General features: G+C 50.0%; 1 protein-coding gene across 1 annotated transcript; it reads right to left on the reverse strand.

Annotated features, from left to right (window-relative positions):
• Positions 1–639: 639 nt before the first annotated feature.
• Positions 640–19462, reverse strand: DBP (D-box binding PAR bZIP transcription factor). The gene is made up of 4 exons (XM_081165750.1): positions 18268–19462; positions 11571–11909; positions 5693–5913; positions 640–2433 (listed from the first exon to the last, which is right to left on the reverse strand). Exons 1-4 carry the CDS (start codon positions 18428–18430, stop codon positions 2218–2220), a joined length of 939 nt encoding a protein of 312 aa, XP_081021876.1. The 5' UTR covers positions 18431–19462; the 3' UTR covers positions 640–2217.
• Between the last annotated feature and the right edge of the window lie 142 nt (positions 19463–19604).

The raw sequence follows: 19604 nt of genomic DNA on the forward strand, positions 1-19604 counted from the left end.
TACCAGATTGATGCACGATTTTTAATTGTGTTTCTGTTGCTCTAAGCAACAGAATTATGATTAGAAGCAGAGAGGAATATTGAACACAGGGATGTACCCTCTCCCATCTTCAACCGCAGAGCCACACACACCACAGGCCACCTGAATGAAGCTTGCAGGCCACTGGTGGTCCAATGACCTGTCTTTGGGGAACCCCTGCTGGAGACAGGACGGAGCTGGATGGACCAATGGTCTCACTTGGTATGATGCACTTCCCTGTGTTTCTGTCTCTTTGTCCCCTGCTCTGAACGCCTGAAGCCAAATCTCTGCTGCAAAATGGGCAAGAATGGGCAAATCGGTACAATTTGCAGAATTTAGTTGTCTTTGCACAGAATGCTGGTGGGTTCCTCCTTCTCCTCTCCCACCAATTAACGTAGCTGTTTTCCTTTAAGTCTCCTTTTACCTGTTACAGCAGGACATTAGCAAATGATAGGGAAATGACACCTTTCTGTAAATGAGTGGACCAAAGAACCCCAGAAATGGCTGAGGCTGATGGGACTTGTAGTACAGCAAGAGGAAGGCACCAGGTTGGTACAATCTGAGCCGTGCACGGAAAGGTTAATACAAACGACACAAAAGATCTCAGGTTTCGTTCGTTCTTTTTTTTAAAATCCTGTCTTTCTTTATTCCTAGTTTGCTCATGGTATACAACTGTGTAAACATCCTTTCGAAATAAAAGCCTTCCGTCAAGTCTGGTGGTTTCATCCCCCAAAGTCTTCAGCAACACACTGTTACATGGAAAATTAAAAAGACTAGGAACCTCCCCAAAGGAGATAAAAATACCGTATTCCCCCCTCCCCCTTACCCCCCATTCACTTTCTGTACGAAAGAACCATCCTTTCCCCAATTAAGAAGAACATAATCTCTCAAGTCTCTCCTGGAGCCTCTATATATACTTTTTGCTTTACAAAAAAAGAGAAAATTATATATATATTTATATATATGTTCATATTTATGGAGGGTCACCAATGAGGTTCTGTGTTTTTCGTTTTTCTTTTAGTTTCTATACATATGACGTACATCAGACAGTGTTGGACACAAAACATGAGGAAAAGTGTGGTGTGGTGGAAGGGGGGAAAATAACAGAAACCATCACTTGCCTTTTAACTAAAAACAGGTATAATAGTAATAATAAGATAATCGTAATCATTCAGCTAACAGCCCATACACCTGCCCTCTGACACAAAGCCCCTTTTGTCCAATTGTGGGAAAAAAATATTGAGTGCACAACCCGTTTTTTCTTTTCGTTTTTCTAATTTGGCATTTCGCAGGCAGAAGTCTTGACGTTTACTGGTATCAAAAGGAAGAGAGAGAAAAACAACGCTCCTGTGTCCTCTTTTTTCTCAGGGTGCCAGGCCTCCTCTAAGTTCTCTTTGCAAAGGGTGCAGCGGGAGGAGGGCTTAGTGGTTCGATACCCGCTGCGAGATGGGAGCCCAGAACGGCTCGGGGGTGGGGGTCCACTTTTGCAGCCTTCTCGTGTCCTTCCCTACCAACCCTGACAAAAGAGTCGACGGGAGAAAGGAGTCGAAGAAATTGTGTGCAAAAGAAGGAGAAGAAGAAATGTCCACTGAAAAGCGATGCTGTTGGAAGAAAAAAGCAAGCAAGCACAGGCAGCCTGATGCCTCCTTGGGCCAACTGTGCCACTGAGCCAAATGCCACAACAGGGCAAGCAGAGGTGAGTAGCTGCAGCAATCTGGGGCTGAATTCTGCCGTTTGGAGAGAAAAGTCTGCCAACGAACCAAACTCTAGCATGTACGTGGAGAGAGAGAATGGGTACTGTGTGCACGTGTGTGTGTGTGTGTGTGTGTGTGTGTGTGTGTGTGTGTAATACATCTTCCAGTGTGCTACAGAGCCCTTGTGTGTTCGCAGTGTGTCTCGTGTGCCTACGATGCCCAGTTCAACGTCTCCCAAGTCACTGCCCTTTTTCTTGGCGAGGGTCAGCTCAGGCCAAACCCAGGAAGTCTTATCCCTTCTGTCGAGTACCTGGAGCACGGCAGTCCCCGCACGTGGGGAATCGTCCGTCTCGGGACCTTTCCCCTTATTCCAAACATCTGTTGTTTGATTATTTGTTTGCCCGGTTCGGGAAGACGGGGGTCAGGGTTGAAAAACCAGGGTGGCCCCACCGCGTCAGAGCGGTGGAGCGGTGGAGAAGAGCGCAGCCGTCTGCTGCCGCGGGCCTTACAAGGTGCCGTGCTGCGATTCGTACTTGGAGAGGATGCTGCGGTAACGGGTCAGTTCCTGGCGGATGTTGGCCACTTCCTGGCGCAGGACGGCGTTCTCCTTCTCCAGGAAGGCTGCCCGGACCGTGATCTGGTTCTCCTTCAGGCGGCGGGCGTCCCGCGAGCGTTTGGCTGCTTCGTTGTTCTTGTACCGCCTGTTCCAGTATTTCTCGTCCTAGGTAGGAGAAACAAAACGAAACAGGTCAATGTGGGCTTGTGAAGAGTCGGCTCTCTTTTGGAGGCCACAAATTGCTGTTTATTATTTTAATAAATCTACGTTTTGTCCAGGGAGCTCAAAGCTCTCCACCCCTGTTGTTCGGCCAGGACACAGAGGTCCATCTCTGAGGGCCTTCTGGAGGTTCCCTCACTGTGAGAAGTGAAGCTACAGGGAACCAGGCAGAGGGCCTTCTCGGTAGTGGCGCCCACCCTGTGGAACGCCCTCCCATCGGGTGTCAAGGAAATAAACAACTATCTGACTTTTAGATGACATACGAAGGCAGCTCTGCTTAGGGGAAGTTTTTAATGTTTTATGTTTTATCGTGTTTTAAATATTCTGTTGGAAGCCACCCAGAGTGGCTGGGGAGGCCCGGCCAGATGGGCAGGGTGTAAGTAATAGTATTATTATTATTATTGCATGATTCCCAGGCGATAGTCCACCTGGGCACTGAACAGGGGCAGGCCTGCTTAGTTCCAGCAGGGCGGCTGTACTACTTGCCTTCATACGGTGTTCTGGACTTATAATATAAGCAAGAAGGGGCAGGAAAGCTGCTAACTTTGATGACATGCTTGCAGGCCTTGCATGTTCCTATGCTAAAATCAAAAGAAAAGAGCAGCAGAGGTATTTCAAGCTGCTTCTTGCTCTTTCTCCTGCATTTCTCCATATGAACCTTGTATACAAGTTTAATAAATAATAATAATCTGTCACCTACCAGCGCCCATTCTACCCCAGCATCTTGGAACTGTTTGCATCCCAACTAGTCTTAGTAAGAACTCTTTGAGATTTGGTGCCTGAATATGCTTTCTTTCCCCTCCCCTTCCATTTTTCCTTTTGTGACTTATTTTTTAGATGTTAAACTGAGGACAGGAAATGTCTTCTCTTTTTTTAATACTAAAAAAAAGTTCAATAAGGCACTTGGGGAGGCTTATTGGCTAAAGAGAGAGGTGCAAATGCTATAGGTCAGGTGTTGGGAACCTCTGCCCCATCAGATGCAGCTGAACTACAACTCTCCCCCTCCCCAATCCCAGTAAGTATGACTACTTCTCCCGGTGTGGTGATGTAGCACGCAGAGGACTGAGTTCGAATCCACCCACAGCCACAACACTCAGTTAGTGACTTTAGGCCAGCTTCTGTCTCTTGGCAAAGTGCATTTCTGTGCCTCTTTCTATCTATCTTTGTATATTGGTGGCAACACATCGTTCTGGAATCTCGGACAGAGATTGACGTTCCCCAAAAGAACACACATACTTCTTGAAAGAGCATGTGCACGGTCATGAATGCGCAAACACACCCTTTCCTGTCACCGCTTGACAAAATATGCATGGACACGCTACTTGCCTTTGAGACACACAATGCCAGACAATCATCCATACCCGCCAGCTCAGAAAACAGGTTTGTACCCAGCAGCGCATTTCCCAGACAGCCTCTCTCCCGCCCATAACATTGTCACCCTGCAGCTGGCACATGAAAAAACGCTAAACCCCAGAGAGAAATTCACTGTCCTAGCCCTGCCACCAAAACCCCTGGTGGTGGAAACCAACCTTCAGGCAGGCATTTTGGGTCAAAGGCATTACACTGGGGTGTCACATCTGTCTGTCTGTCTCCTAAAAAGCAGCGGCTGGGACCATGGTGTTGTTGGGTTTTCTTGATATTAATGTGGTCAATGGTGCTACTCAGAGGTGTGTGTAATTATAACCTGCATGGCAGCACATCTGTGAGCTTTCGACAATTCAGCACACCTGAGGTATCTTAACAATTTAACTAATTAGCAGGGAGAGTTTACCTATTGCACCGAATGCAGTGCAATGCAGTAGGGTAAACTGATTATTTGAAAACTGTATTTAAGTTGATCAAGTGTGTACAGTTATAGAATAATGTTAGGGAATGCTGTTGAGTACTATTGAGGAAAGGTGGTGAGAAGGGGTGTTTTGCAGCTGTTTGATTATTCTTTAAAAACAAAGATGAGCAAAGATATTGCGAGCAAGCTTTTATTCCATCACCCCAGTCACTGCGCACACTCGGTTGGCGCAGATGGCCAACAGGTGCTGGGGGAACAGGGATGTTTTGCCTAGCCTGTTTTCTCAAGCCACATTCACGTTATGTGTTTAAAATGCTACTTTATTTCAGAAAATAAAAAAATGTTGTGATACCACTTTAAACAGTCATGGTTCACCCCACCCCCCAAAAAATGAATTCTGGGAGCTGTAGTTTGTTGAGGGTGCAGAGAGCTATTAGAAGACTCTTATTCCCAGAGTCCCCTGTGAACAGGGACTGATTGGTTTAACAATCTCTGGAGATTGCAGCTCTGTGTAGAGCATGCAGTCGAAAATGGGAGGGTTTGGGCAGCAAGCCTAGCTCTGCCCACTCACGCCAACGGATTCCACCCAAATCTTGTCGAGCGACACATGCCACAGTGGGCAGGGTCACATCTGGTACACCGTAACCTTGGCTATCAGGTATCAGTCGACAGGAAAGAGCTTAGAAAATGTTAAATAATAATGCTAAGTAGTTTAAACAAGTAATATAATAACAAATGTCAATTCCCCAAACTTTTCGATCTTACTTAAAATGGCCCAACCTTTTCAAAAGAAAACTAAAAAAGCAACCTGTCTCCTGTTGTGAAGCTAACGTGCTGCCAGTGGTGAGATATTATGGGAGGAGTAGTTCAACAAGCCCTGGAGTGAAAGCACACTGGCTGTCCCTGGGCTACAACACTGGGCAAGGAACTCCTACCTCACAGGGTTGCTGTGAGAATAAAAGAGTTGAGTGGAAGGGGGAAAGAACCAGGAGTGCTGCCTCAAGCACCTTGAAAGAAAGGCGGGGTATTAATTTAACGAGCTGCGATTATGACACTGTTTTGTTTTCATTGCTAAGTTTATTGTTATTTTTTGCCGTGATTTTTTAAAACTTGCTGTTTGCTGAATTTGGATATAAACGGCCAAATTAAAAACCACCACCTGCACCCAAGCTTTTTTCAGCTACATTGGGGGATGCAGGGAGGAGGAGAGATCAAGGCTCAGGAACCTGTGGCCCTCCAGATGTTCCTGGCCTCCCAACTCCCACCAGCCAGCAGGACCAATGGTCAGGGTCAGGGACGATGGGAGCTGTAGTCCAAAAGCATTTGACGCAACACAGGCTCCCCTGTGCATTTGATATTATCCAAGGAAAATCTCTTAAAATACTGTTCTAAGATCAGTGCGTTTTGCGCCTCTCTCACCTTCTGATCATCCGGGACCTGTATTTTCCGTGCCTTTTTCATGATGGGCTGTGGCTTGAGCTCTTCCTCGGAGAACCGATGCTTGCGGGGGTCGAAGGTCTCGTGCCCCGGGATGCTCGACAGCGCCAAGTCGGCAGGGTCAGGGTCAAAGTTCATGAGGACCTCCACGCCCTCGGGGTCCACAGGGCTGGGCGTGCTTCGGGACACAGGTGTTACGGGACCTGGAACGGATGTGGAGGAAGGAGAAACCCAGGTGAGCTTCACGAATAAAGAGAACCCGCAAGAGGGCAGCAGCACCCACAACAGGCTATCTGCAGGCTGGTCCGCCCCACACTTCCACTGTAACCTCTACGGAGTCCTTTGTACACAAACACACATGCACACCCATATGTTATAGACATTGCATTATGTACATATCCACCTCCCCATTGTTTTTATTTTCTCTGCAGAGTGTTTCAGGAGGAGGGCTGTAGGGTTGTGTGTCTTCCTGAGAAGTGGAACGGTGAATTGGGGACACAGGGCTTCGCTGCTGCTCAGGCAGCTGCAGCTGCACACATGATGGGGATTAGAGACACGCAGAGGGGCTGGCAAATTTCTGAGGATTAAACGGCACTGCAAGACCGTTTTGGGAACAGCACTATGCAGTATGCGGTGTCCAGCTAGCCACGTGGGCCCCGCCGATCTGTTTAAATGCCTAACAGATGGGGGAACGAGGCATATGAGAGAGTGGATCCAGACAACCATTTCGCAAGTGACAACCGCTTTGAGAAAGCTCATCATGTGCCGCCACTTGGAACTGGGAGGCAAGGCAACTCTGGTGGATTGAGGAGGCAAATGGCCGTCCCGCTAAGCCGCTTGGGGTTGCTAGGGGCAAAGCAGACAAGTACACAACAGTGAGCCCAGGAAACTCTAGCCCAGGGTTTCCCCAACTTGGGTCTCCAGCTGTTTTGGGACAACAATTCCCATCATCCCTGACCCACTACTTAGTCTAAAAACAGCCGGCGATCCAAGCTGGGGAAACCCTGTTCTAGACCAATAAAAGAAACTTTGCAACTCTCCTCAGAGACCAGGGTCCCCACATCTCCCCTCAACTCAGGTGTCTGGCTTCCCATCATTCTCCCCCCCCCCCATCACTAAGCTCCACCCTCCGGATCCCTTGGCTCTCATGCCCCGACCCTCAGAAAACTTGGGATATCGAGCACCTTCTCCCAAGGTCATCCACCCCCACCTGCCCCCTCAGAAAAGCCAGGAGTCCCACGTCCCACCCTCAACTAGATCTCTCTAAACTCCTATACACCTACCACCTATCCCCCCCCCCGCCACCAAAAAAACACCCGCAGGGGACCCCGGAATCCCCACTCCGTTTAGGAAACACTAAAACCCCTCTTTCCTTGGATAACCTCGTACTCCTGTTCCCATTACTATACTCCTCTCCTTTTGAGGAAACCCACAATCCTGGTTCCCTCTGCCCCCCTTTGCCCTTTCTCCTCTTGAAGAACCCAAGAGTCCTGCGGCCCCCCAATATTTCTTTCCTTGGAAAACCAAGAAACTCCAGAGCCCAACGCTCCACTCACTAGGCGCCACACACGCACCCCGGAAAAAAACAGGGGTTTCTACTTCCCTGAAACACCCTGGAGTCCACACACACACCCCGTCCTTGGGGTACCCCACAACTCCCCAGAGAGAACCCCACCCGGGGTCCTACACGCCCCGCCGCCAGGAATCCCTTCTTTATGTGGAAAAACCCGGGAATCCTGATCTCCACTCCCACCTCTCCTTGAAGGAAGCCAGAATCTGATCCCCTTCGCTGGACCCCCACCCCTCCAGGGGGAACCCAGGAGTCCTACTCCCGCCTCTCCGCAGAACCCAGGCGTCCTGCGTGGCCGCGCCTCCCTCCGGCCCAACCTGCCCAGCCGGGATAGGCGGCCACCCGGCCACCCACAGGCCCACGCCCCCTGCCGCCCCCGTCCCGCGAGAGGCCCCGAAGAAGCAGCAGCACCCGCTTCCTCCTCCTCCTCTCGGGCTGCAGCAGCGCCGCCTCTCACACCGCATCCCCACGTGCCCGCTGGCCCCGCCCTGCGCCGAGGAAGGGGGCCGCCTGCCAGCTGGCAGCCAGAGGAGCCGAGCCGCGACATGTGTTCGCAGAAGCAGGGCGAGGCACGTGAGCGGGAGCAGGAGGCTCCGTGCAGCAGACACGAGACCGGGCTTCCCAGGCGGGAGCCAGCAGCGCAGGATTTCCGCGCCCAGCAGCAGACACGGGATTCCCCGCAGCCTGCCGCCGCGCCGGGCGGGCAAGGAGCGCGCGTGTGCACGCGCACAGGCACACGAGAGCGCGCCTCCCCCACCCCGCCGCGGGGGGGGTGCATCCAGAAACGCCCCCCCCGGAATTGTTGGAAAGGGGGAGGACGGAATCCAGAATTCCTGAGTTGTTTTTTTAATGCAAGGGGGGGGGTGGAGAAAGCTGTTGGTATTTGGAATTCTTCTGCGTGTCTAAGGAGGAGGAGGGAACCTGAGGCTGTTGGTATTCAGGATTGCTAGGAACGAGGAGGAGGAGCGATCCAGTGGGGGGAGGGGATCGGTGTACGTGGGCAGAAGATACTGTCCAGGACTCCTGGGTTCTCCTGGGGGAGCTTCGAGGCGCTGACATCCAGGATCCGTATGTGGGGGAAGGGGATGTACAGGGGAGTGCCCGGGACACCTGGGTTATCCCGAAGGGAAAGGGGGGCGTCTAGTGAACTTGGATGGGTTTGGTGACCTCCTGTGAAGAGATATGAGGAGGGGGGCCCATGGGTATTTAGGATTCCTGGGTTCTCTGGAACAGAGAAAGTACTGAGTGTCCAGATGTCTGGATTAGATCAGTGGAAAACACTGTACTTGGGTGGAGTAGAGTAGGGTGGGAGGAAAAAGTTGGGGGGAAATAAGGGGACATAGGTGGGTGGCCCTCTGGTAATACCCTGTAAAGCTTTATGGTTCAAGGAGGGGCACCCAAATTTACCCAACTTACATCTGTGAAAAACATAATTCCTTTGCATTTGACGTCACCTTTTGCCACCAGCAAAGTCTACGCTGCCCACTGCTAGCCTGAGGAGGTACCATTGCGAAGGAAGACCGCTGGTAAGAATACCTTCTCTGGAGTGCTCACTGGGGCCACGAGGGCACGGATCCCAAGCGTCCCACTGTACTTCACTAAGGATGGCGTCAAAGTCGTCCCACTACCTTGTTTTCCCGATATTTCTCTCCACAAACCACAAGCGCTAGTCTCCCAACTCTGCGTTTCAAACAAAACCCAAACATCTCATGATCTCCACCCTCCTCTCTTGCGATTTCCTAAATCGCACCAAAAACCACAACTGTAAATGAAAGCAGAAAAGGGACAGTAAGTATTAAATGGTAGCAGGTAACTTTCAGAGCACTGTCTATGTTATTCTCAAGCTTAAACCCACATTAACCTGCCCTCCCCACCGAAATCCAGTGCACACATTGGAGGCGGTACTCCGAACAGTATCAGTAATTACTGCAACTCAAAGGGACAGTTTGAAAATATAGTGTTTCAGCTTCAGGGAAAGCATCCAGTATTTTCAAGATGTGGAAAAGTTAGTTTTAGGAGCGCTTGGCAACTTTAGAAGGTGGAGAGCCCCCTCCCAAAACGAAAACACAATTCCCTTCCCACCCAACCATCTCACAAAGTCCAACTTTCAAAAACACATGAGATGTTAAAGTTAACACATGAAATAATGAAAGTAACCAGGTGCAGGACCCTTTGGCCCTGCAGATATTGCTGAACTACAACTCCCATCATGACTGGCTGCACTAGCTGGGCCTGGTGGGAGTTGTAGTTCAGCAATGTCTGCAGGGCCAAAGACTCCCCACACCTTATTTAAACACAAGCATTAAATTGCAAATCTTTATAACACTTGTAAAGGTAAAGGACCCCTGACAGTTAAGTCAAGTAGCGAATGACTCTGGGGTTGCGGCACTCATCTTGCTTTACTGGCCAAGGGAGCCGACGTTTGTCCACAGACAGTTTTTCCAGGTCATGTGGCCAGCATGACTAAGCAGCTTCTGGTGAACCCAGAGCAGCGCATGGAAACGCCATTTACCTTCCCGCCGGAGCGGTACCTATTTATCTACTTGCGCTTTGACGTGCTTTCGAACTGCTAGGTTGGCAGGAACAGGGACCGAGCAATGGGAACTCACCCCTTCGCAGGGATTCGAACCGCCGACCTGATTGGCAAGCCCAAGGCTCAGTGGTTTACACCACAGTGCCACCCGCGTCCCTATAACTCTTATAAATAGTATAAGATTGCACCCCAAAGTTTTCTCTTTAATATCCTAGCGTACCCATGAAGCTCTCATCCAAGGCAAACAACTAGGTCCACACCTGTATAGCTTCAGAACTGCTGCAACCTTCCTTTTGCACTCTCTGCAACAAAAAATGCATGGACCCTATTGAAATTCTTAATACTTATGATCTAAACTGGGTAGAAACCATCTGATCTGCTTCTGCAAACTAGGAAAGGACTAAATCCAAACAGAGCAAAATTTGCTTTTATTTTCTGCAATGGTGTGTTTGTGTATTAAACATCTGCTGCAAACATAATTATTTAACCAATATTTAATGGGGGCATCAGACAACAGGGGACTAGGAAGGAGAAGGGAAGCGCAATTCTTGCAGCAGCCTGAAGGGGGCCACTGGTATTGCCACTGCAACCCAGAGAGGCTGGGATTGAAAAACTATTTGCAATCAGGGAGGAGATTAGAAACTCAATTTTCTCTGCAACCAGGGAGGGAACATGAAACTGCCCTCCCAAACAGGGAGGGCTCTAGAAACTGCTCACTCCTCCTATCCAAAGTGGTGTGTGCTCAGAGGTATCCCCCCAAAAAATATATATATCCAAATAGGTAGGCTAAATTTTGCACTTGGAGTAAACACTGCACGCTTTGCATAATTTATTCCAAGGCATAACACAATAACTAATTATGTCAGACAAATAGAAAGAGAGACTGGTGCACGTAGCCTGGAAGCAGAAAGCAGAGGGGGTGGGAAGGACAGGAAAAAGGCCGGAAGGGAGAGAATCAAACACTCATTTCTCGCCTGCTTCTCCACTCAAAATCTCACCCTCCCAAGTCTGCTTTTCATTTTGTTCCATGCACTTCTATGTAACATGTAGTTTGCCCTTGCCCTTGAAGTGAATGGGGTACTGCAATATAACCCTTGTTCCACTGCAGCCACTACAGTCGTGCCTCGCAAGACGAAATTAATTCGTTCCGCGAGTTTTTTCGTCTAGCGAATTTTTTGTCTTGCGAAGCACGGTGTCGGAAAAGTTTTGGAAAAGCTTCAAAAATCACAAAAAAAACTCAAAAAAGGCTACCACACCGCATTCTATGAGTTGCTCCTCGAAGTCAAGTCGCAACTGTATTAACGGTGTTAAGAAAAAGGAAACAAACTTGCAAAAAACGCAAGACGTTTTCGTCTTGCGAAGCAAGCCCATAGGGAAATTCGTCTTGCGAAGCAGCTCAAAAACCGCAAAACCCTTTCGTCTAGCGAGTTTTTCGTCTTGCGAGGCATTTGTCTTGCGGGGCACCACTGTATTAGACTGTAAAAACACCTTTTAGCCCTGAAACCCAAGAGCTATATCACAGAGTCAACTGAGTGTCTCCAGAATGGGAGCTGCAGTTCCCATCACGACTCTCTTTGCAAACATACAGCTGAAACTTAATGGGTGTGCAGCTCAGAAATGCGGTTATATGAAACAAGGGGAGGGTGAGTTGATATTTTCACAGCTCCTTCCAAGGGGAGGGGCGACAAATGCCAGCAATCACTTCGACTCCCATTTCCCCACCACCACCCTCGAACCCAAAGTACAGCACGGTTTACCTGTCTGGCTGCTGCCGTGGTGGTCGTAATCACTACCCACTAGGCCTTCGCCAGATGAGGAGCAGATGGAAGATGATGACGCACAAGAGGCCGGGCGGCTAAGGTCCACCACCACCCCGCTGGACGGTGAGGCAGTGGGCTGGCTCCCCGGCGAGAAGGGCTGGTGAGCTGGGCTCGGGGGCAGCCCGTTTTCCAGCAAAAACTCGTCCAAGTCAACATACTCAATCTCGTTGTAGGGCAGCGTGCGTTCCCACAAAAGGGAGCCCAGGTAGGCGCACTGCCCAGGCCTCGAAATGCTCAGGTCGTCCTCCATTTTGCGTTCCTTGTCTTTGATGACACCTGCAGAAAAGGGGGCAGGAGGAGAAGCTCGGGTTAAGGAAGAAGGTTATGGGATGAGAAGCATCTAGGGGCAGAAACCTAGAGGCCGGAAGCCAAGAAAGCGGAAATCTACGAGTCTTCTGTGTGTGTCTGCTGGTTTTCCACAGCAAAGGGCCAGCGAAATAAAGGAAACCGATCAATGTTACCCTGTTGACATGGAAGTGGACTGGGGAGATGGATTGGGAAGATGGACAAAAGGAGGAAAATCAACATTCTGAAGTCTGTAATTGCCGTAACTTTGCAATTCAAAGGGTTTTGCAAGGTGAACAGCAATAGATTCCACCGCACAAGGGAGGGTGAAAGATCAGCAAGACTTAATGTTTATGTACATAGCTGTGTGCACTTGGAATACAACACCCAGCACTGCTGGCATGGGGAGCTTCAGGCATCCCTGGGCACGCGCACGGGAGCAAAGTGCAAAAGGCCACAGTGTCGAGGCAGTTGCTTCTAGTCTCTGGGCTTGGCCACCTTCTGAATCCAGGCAACCCAGGACAGAGTAAGGGGGTCCTTGCCATCTGCCTCTCCCAAGCAATCGGGTATCCAAACATCTATCTAACTGCACATGGCTTCGCATTGCATTTGGCACTTGAGTGTGGGGGTGGCTGCGTAGACAACACACATTTAAAGCACACCACTTCCCCCCCCCATTAACCCTGGGAATTCTAGCTTATCTCTCGCAGAGCTGCAATTCCCAGCACCCTTCAATCACGGTTCCCAGGATTCTTTGGGTGAGGTCGTATGCCTTACATGTGTGGTGGGTGGGTGTTCCTGCAAAGGGCTCCCAGGTGCGTTGATCACTTCCTTACACTCTCACAGCCCGAGGGCCCAAAGCAGACAAAACAGTTCTGCTCCAATATAAACTCTGCACGGTCCTCCTCTACGGGCGCAGGCAGGCTGTGCAGGTGGGTGGGCAAAGAAAAAGGACAGGCTGCCAATGAGAGGGCCAGATGGCTGGGAGAGATGCGTGTTGTGGGGATGGGTGGCTGCAGCATGCGGCAGCCGGCATCTCTGAGCCGCGGAGGCTGCCGAAACCTGCCTGGGCCCCATCCCTATCTCTCCAGCCCTAGAGGCCTGCATGCCGTTCACCAGCAAAAAAAACGTGAGCGCTTGCCTCACCCCAGATGACCCCATGCTCAGCCATGCTTGATTGGGCTCTCGCTCTCCTGCGCCCTCGGAGCTCGCTCAGCCCATCTGCCTGCCTGAATCCCTCCAGCTCCCTCCTCTTTGGTCTAGGTGGGGCGGCAGCAGCAGCCGCCGGGTGACCCTGGTGTGGGCATCAGTGTGGGGAGGGAGCATTTGGTGCTCTCTGGGGGGGGGGGCAGATCTGACTGGCATCTTCTGCGCTGGTGTTGAGAGGGTGCCCATCACCACCACGCAGGGGATGCCGCAAGGACCCTGGTTGCTAGAGCTCCCCTCATTCTAAGCTCACTAGGTTGTGTTCCCATACCAAAGGACCCAGGAGTTCGGGGTCATATCATTAGATTTGCTCCCCCATAGTGCTCAGATTACAGAAGGAGTCCAGCCTCTTTTGCAATATATTAATAATTATTATTATTATTATTATTATTATTATTATTATTATTATTATTATTATTATTTGTTATTATTATTAACTATTATTATTAAATATAATAACAATAATAATAATAATAATAATAATAATAATAATAATAATAATAATAATAATAATAATAATAATATTTGTACCCTGCCCATCTGACTGGGTTGCCTGAGCCACTTTGGGTGCCTTCCAACAAATATAAAAGCATAATAAAGCATAAAATCTTACAGAAGATCAGGGTAGAAGGAGATTTAGCTAAGGTTGGGAGTGAGCGGGCAGGAATCAGGGGACAGACTTGCACATTTCCTTTTGTCCCACAATTCCAGAGGTCTTCAGCCGGGAACTATTTGTTCCAGCGGGTTGCCTCCATTCTTTAACCAAGGCCACACTCTTTCCCATGCACTTGGGAAGAACCCCCTGCCACCTTCGCCCCCTCCACCCCTCACTCGGTCTCTGAAGGCTTGAGGGCTCTTGTGGTTTACAGGCCAGGATTTTCCTGGAGACGCCCCACCCCCCTGCACGAGGCTCAGGCAGGCTTGGGAGTGGCACGCCATACCTGAGCCCTGACTCTGCCTGGACACGTGGGAGAGAAGTCCGGGCCCAGCTGACACCTCCTGCGGTGACACCAGCCTGGCACCCCGAAACTGGGCGAGTCACCCGCAACGCCCCACAGATCAAGCGAAGCCTGTGCGTGGCTGCCTACTGCGCAGCTCCCCAACCCTGGGCAGATGATCCACTCCAAATCCACCCCAGACAACCCTCTTCCACTTTTCTTCCAATGAACCCCACCCCCCAAACAACTATCACCAAAGAGTCGGAGCGACTCAGACGATAGGCTATCCGAGATTCAGGTTCAAATCCTGGCTCAGCCATTGGAGTCACCGGGGCGGCCTTGGGCAAGTTCTTAATCCTCAGTTATCCTCATCTGTAAAATGGGAATATTATTAACTACCTTGTCAGGTCTATTGCAAAGGTAAAAGAAGTACTGGAGGAGGGGGAGATATTATTCACGAGAATTATGAGTTGTGATGAACATGACACAGGCAGAAATACAATTGTTGAAATTATACAATAAAATATGCAGAACAATGTAGTAAATGAATTGAACTGAATGCATTTTGTCACCACTCTTAACTTTGCCCCTCAGTTGTATTAGCTTCACAAACTTGGTCCAAAGTACTCCTCACCACTTCCTAGTATTGCCCTGCGCCCCCCCCCCCAGTAATCTTTGAATGCCCTCCTCCTGCCACAGTCAATATTATCCAAATGATATAAAGCTATATTTGGAGTTATGAGTCAAATATTCAAAGCCTGGGTTCTTCATTTATTTATTGAATTTATACCCCACCCTTCCTCTCCAAGGAGTCCAGGTGGCAAAACAAGATAAAAAATTTTTTAAAAATCCAAAACAGATAAAAGCATTCCAAAATATGATTACAATCAAAAACATATAAAATCATTTTAGGAACCAATCAAAGAGGCTACCAAAGCTCAAGCCTCAGTTTTCCTCAACTGTGAAATGGGAACAACACTCAGCTCTGTGGAGGCTGTTGTGAAAAGGAAAGCCACCTGCAAGTTGCAGAACACACCAGGAATAATATAATGAAATTGCATCTCTATCAGTCTGTGGCCAGTGGCATGTTTACTCAGATGTAAAGCCAACAGGCATTCATAAAGCTTACTTCCATGTATAAACAACCAAGGGTCCCCTGACACCTGAAAAGATAAGACATTTATTGTGCCCATAAGCTTTTGCGGAGCAGAGTCCATTTCTGTGTATCCGATGAAACTGATACCCACAATAAACTTTTTAAAAGGTGCCACAGACTACTAACCCTTCTGGAAATGAATTGCTTCCAAGTAAAACGTGCTCAGGATCGAGCCGCCCAAAGCATTGGAACGTGGTCATTAACAACAACATCAACAACCTCAAAGTAACCAGGGTCAGGCGAGTTTCTCAATGGCTGGAGCCAGCAGGAGCCTATTCAAGCAGGACATCAGTTTACTTTCTGTTCCGAAGAGGAATGATTGACATTCAGCTCTAGGCGGAGAAGCAAAACTCGGTCCTTCTTTTGGGTGGGTGGGGGGCAAACCTACAACAATAACACTGGGGTGGCCAAGACTAGTCAGCACCCAAACAAATCTGTTAGAGTGCCCGTGCACAAACACGTTTGTTTATGTGTGTGTGCGAATGGCACGCTTGCACGACGGGTGGCAGGATGCCCAAGATGCAAGACCCCCCCCCCAAGATATATACACTCTGCCCATCTTAATGCCGGGCACCTTCCTGTCAATAGAATCAAACTGAAATAAAAAACCTGAAACAGTCCGAGATGCTCATTTGCTCTGCCTGAATTCACAGGAAACCCCCCCCCCCGGCCGCAGGGTGCCAATCACACCCCCCGCCTCAGCGCGCGCAAAAAGTGCCCGCAAAGATACCCACCGTCCGTGTCGGTGTGTCCGCCTCCCATCTTGTCCGCCGGCCAGAACCCAAATGCCAGCTTGTGGCTGGCAGCTTCCTCGCCACCCTGGTGCACCTTCCCCTCTCCCTCCGTGGGGCGTTGACCCCGGGTGGCACCCTGGGTGCCCCTGCGATGTCCTAGCCGCCGCCTCCTCCTTCCGCCTTGCCCTTCGCTGCCCGCTCGCTCGCTCGTGCGAAAAAGTCTTGTGAGAGTGTTTCCCGGGGCGAAGCGCCACAGCAGCGCCCGCGCGCACGTTTCGCTCCCTCCTGCTGCGTCCCGTGGCCAGGCTGTGTGCAGCTTTAAGGGATTTACTGCTGCCAGCCAGCAGATGCGAGAGTGTGTGTGTGTTTGGGTGAGTGTGTGTACGCGCACGGGAGGTTGTGCGCATGTCCAGAGACACCGCTTGGTGGATCACCCTGGAAAACCCTAGCGAGTTGGCACCTGTCCAGCAGCAGCAGCGAGCGAACCCAGGCGTCCGGGCTCCCCAAAGCTCCCCCTCCCCTCCCGATCCTCGGAATCCGGGACGCACGCAGCCTTCGCACTCAGCACCGCATTGCCCGACAGAACCCAGGAGTCCTGGGCAGCTCGCCTCTCTGTCCTCCCCCCTTCCAACCGCTTCCCCTCCCAGAAAACCTGACGGGCCTTATCCGTCCCCTCCCCAGCCCGCTCTCTGTCATTGTTTTGCTTAGATCTATTAAAACCGGCTGCCCATCTTGCCAAACACCCAAGGGGCAGAAAAGCGATCGGGGATTGGAATGCACACGCACCGCAACGGTAGGGGCAATTGAATTATAATAGAATTGTAAAGTTGGAATGGGTCCCAAGGGTCATCTAGCCCAACCCCCTGCAACGCAATATTCTTTTGCCCGACAATGAGGCTTGAACCCACGACCCTGGGATCATGAGTCTCATGCTCTACCCACTGAGCTATCCCACCTATAGAAGTCCCCTGCCTCATATATCTAGGAGTCCTGGGCCCCAAACTTGTCTTGCCCCTAATGCCCCTCCTCCTCTCCCAGACATGCCAGGAGTTCAGGCTCCGTGGCTCCTCCTAAATCTTGCGCCACCAAAGGCATTTGCCTTCTTTCTCCAGAGCGCCTAGGTCCCAGGCCCTTCCTGCAATAACTAGATTTCGACCTCCTTCCAGATCTTTGGTGGCATCCCATCCAGAAGTAAACATGGGTCTGTCCCTATGCATATGTGGGGCCTACATGAACCCACTGCACGGGGCCTTCCCAATTTAGAATGAATGCATTTTGATTGGAACTCACAACCCAGGAGAGGAACATTTCACGGATGGAAAGAATTAACAATGCCGCATTGAAAGCAAACACAGTTCAACCCCCCCCCCGCCAATCGAGATGGAAAAGCCCAAAATGAAAGCAAGTTGGATGTTCAGGCTCTGAAGGCCATCTGGATAGAAGGGGAGGGAGGACAAGAGTATATAAATATCACTGCATATCATTCATAGGAAGGACTTCCCTTTCCAGGGGCCCTGAGTCTCAGCAGTTCTTTGCAACTCACATATTTTGTTATGGTTTTTTGTTTTTTAAAATAGAGGGAACAAATGGCTCAATTTTTTTTATATATGAGCATTGGACAAGTGTGTGCAGGTTGGGACCTATAGACAGATATAAGGCAGGTGGGTGGCGTGAAAAGCCAGGTGGACAAGGAGGCAGCTATAAAGGGGGTGAATACAGGTTGAGAGATAAACTATGGGGTGGGGAGATCGATGGGGTGGCAGGTAGAGGGACATTTATAGGATGTATTTAAGGACTGAGCAGACCAAAGCTTATGGGCCAATAATTCTGCTGGTCTTTAGACTGCCTCAAAACTCTCTTTTTTCCACTAAAGGCAGACATTTATGAAATGAAATGGCACAGAAATGACAGAGAGGCCCGGACTAATATTATGGGATGCCTGGGAGATGTATGGAGTAGAAGGATGGCCTCTATGGTAGCCCAGGGGAGACATGATTGGCTAGGCAGACTCCTAGCAAATATGCAAATCCTGCCTCTGCCAAGGATGACAGCCCTGCCTCAGTAGCTTCCCTATCTGTGAAATGGGAATAAGAGTGACCCAGCCATTTCAAGGGCAAACTCTGGGGGAAGATTCTGCAGTGCCCTGAAGATTAATACAAAAAACACCAGCAGCAGCAAGAAAATGGATGCATGTATAGAGGAAATACGGAGCTAAGTACATGAATATCTACACTTAGGGAGAGATGGACAGGCAGGCAAAGGAGGAACCAGGTGGAGGAATGATTGCAAAGGAGGATCGAAGGAGTATCACTCACATGAGCCCAGGTCCTTGGCCCCTCGGCGGTCGGGACTTTTGACCGGTCCCTGAAGGAGGCTCTTGAGACTGACCATCGCGGAGCTCGGGGTGGCTAGTCCCAAAGGAGGAGAGGCGAGCATGGGGCTAGGAGCCGGGCTACTTTGGGTGGCTGGGCGGGCCATAGCGAAAGCGGCAGCAGCAGGAAGATCCAGGAGGTGCCCACCGCTGAAAATTGCTTTTTTCGCCCTTCTTCTATGGTGTCGAGCAGGGGACAGCGAATAAAAACAGAAGGTCCTTGTGGAAAACAGCAGCAGAGACCCCCGAGGGAGATTCACCGATTCGATGCTCGACGGGAAAAGGAAGTTGAGGTGTAGGTTTTGGGGTGGGATTTTCTATTTTATTTTAAAGGAGGAGGCTGTCTTCTCTCTCTCTCTCCTGCTACCAGCCTGGAAACAAGCCTCCGGAGGGGCAGGCGATGGCCCCCACCTTGCCTCACTCCGATCCAAATTTAGCAGCCAACCGGCTCTGAGGAAGATCTCCCCAAAAGATGGGTAAAGAAAAGAAATATATATATATTTGCGATGAAGTTATTGGAAAATGTGGAACGGGGTGGAGTAAAGAGTTCCTAAGATCCAACGAGATTTCCCTAGGGAACGGGAGGGTTGTATTTCCAATCTTGCTAGAACAAAATTATTTCCCCTAGAATTAAAAGTCACCAGCTTTCGGCGAGCTTAAGCAGATTTAAGGCGCCAAAGGAAAACGGAAAAGTCAGCAAATCCAAAATGCCCAGGCGATCCCTTCGCTAAGGATCTCGCAGTTGCAGCAGCGGCAGCGACGGGTGATCTCCACTGCTTTTTCTTCCAGTCAGATCCTAAATAGGCTGGAAGAGGGATGTCCGTGATCTATAAATGGGGAGGGGAGACCCCGTCTTCTCCGCAGGCAGTGAGGGAATCCGAGTGTGGGGGAACCTCTTCGCACCTTCCTTTTATTAATCAGTATTATTATATTATAATAATAAAAATAAAGGGAAACCGAAAGCAGATCCTGCCGCTTTCCAGAATCCTTCGCTCCGGCTTTCCCCCAAATGCGAATCTACAACCAATTTTTTTTTTTTATAAAAAAAATTACATATAAATAAAAATTGCTCCAGTTACTTTCCTCTAAGCACTTTGCAACTGTCTTCGGGTCTTTCCCCCCTCCTTTTGCAACATTCGAAGTGGGAGGAGCCGCGAGGGCCCAATGGGCGGAGCTAAGGGCGCCCTTCTCTTCCAATCGGCAGCCCAACAGCCCGAGATTTGCAAACACAGCTCCCCCGTCCCGCGCCCTTCCCGTTCTGTCATGTGCGCCTGCCATGGG

Source organism: Podarcis bocagei (genome assembly GCF_964188305.1).
Source record: "Podarcis bocagei genome assembly, chromosome: 13".
Classification (NCBI taxonomy): domain Eukaryota; kingdom Metazoa; phylum Chordata; class Lepidosauria; order Squamata; family Lacertidae; genus Podarcis; species Podarcis bocagei.

Coding starts and splice junctions, on each gene's coding strand:
- DBP (XM_081165750.1), bottom strand. CDS start 18,430: ATGGCCCGCCCAGCCACCCAAAGTAGCCCGGCTCCTAGCCCCATGCTC. Junction 11,910..18,267: donor GGCCAAGGACCTGGGCTCAT/GTGAGTGATACT, acceptor CCTTTTCTGCAG/GTGTCATCAAAGACAAGGAA. Junction 5,914..11,570: donor CCACGGCAGCAGCCAGACAG/GTAAACCGTGCT, acceptor CATCCGTTCCAG/GTCCCGTAACACCTGTGTCC.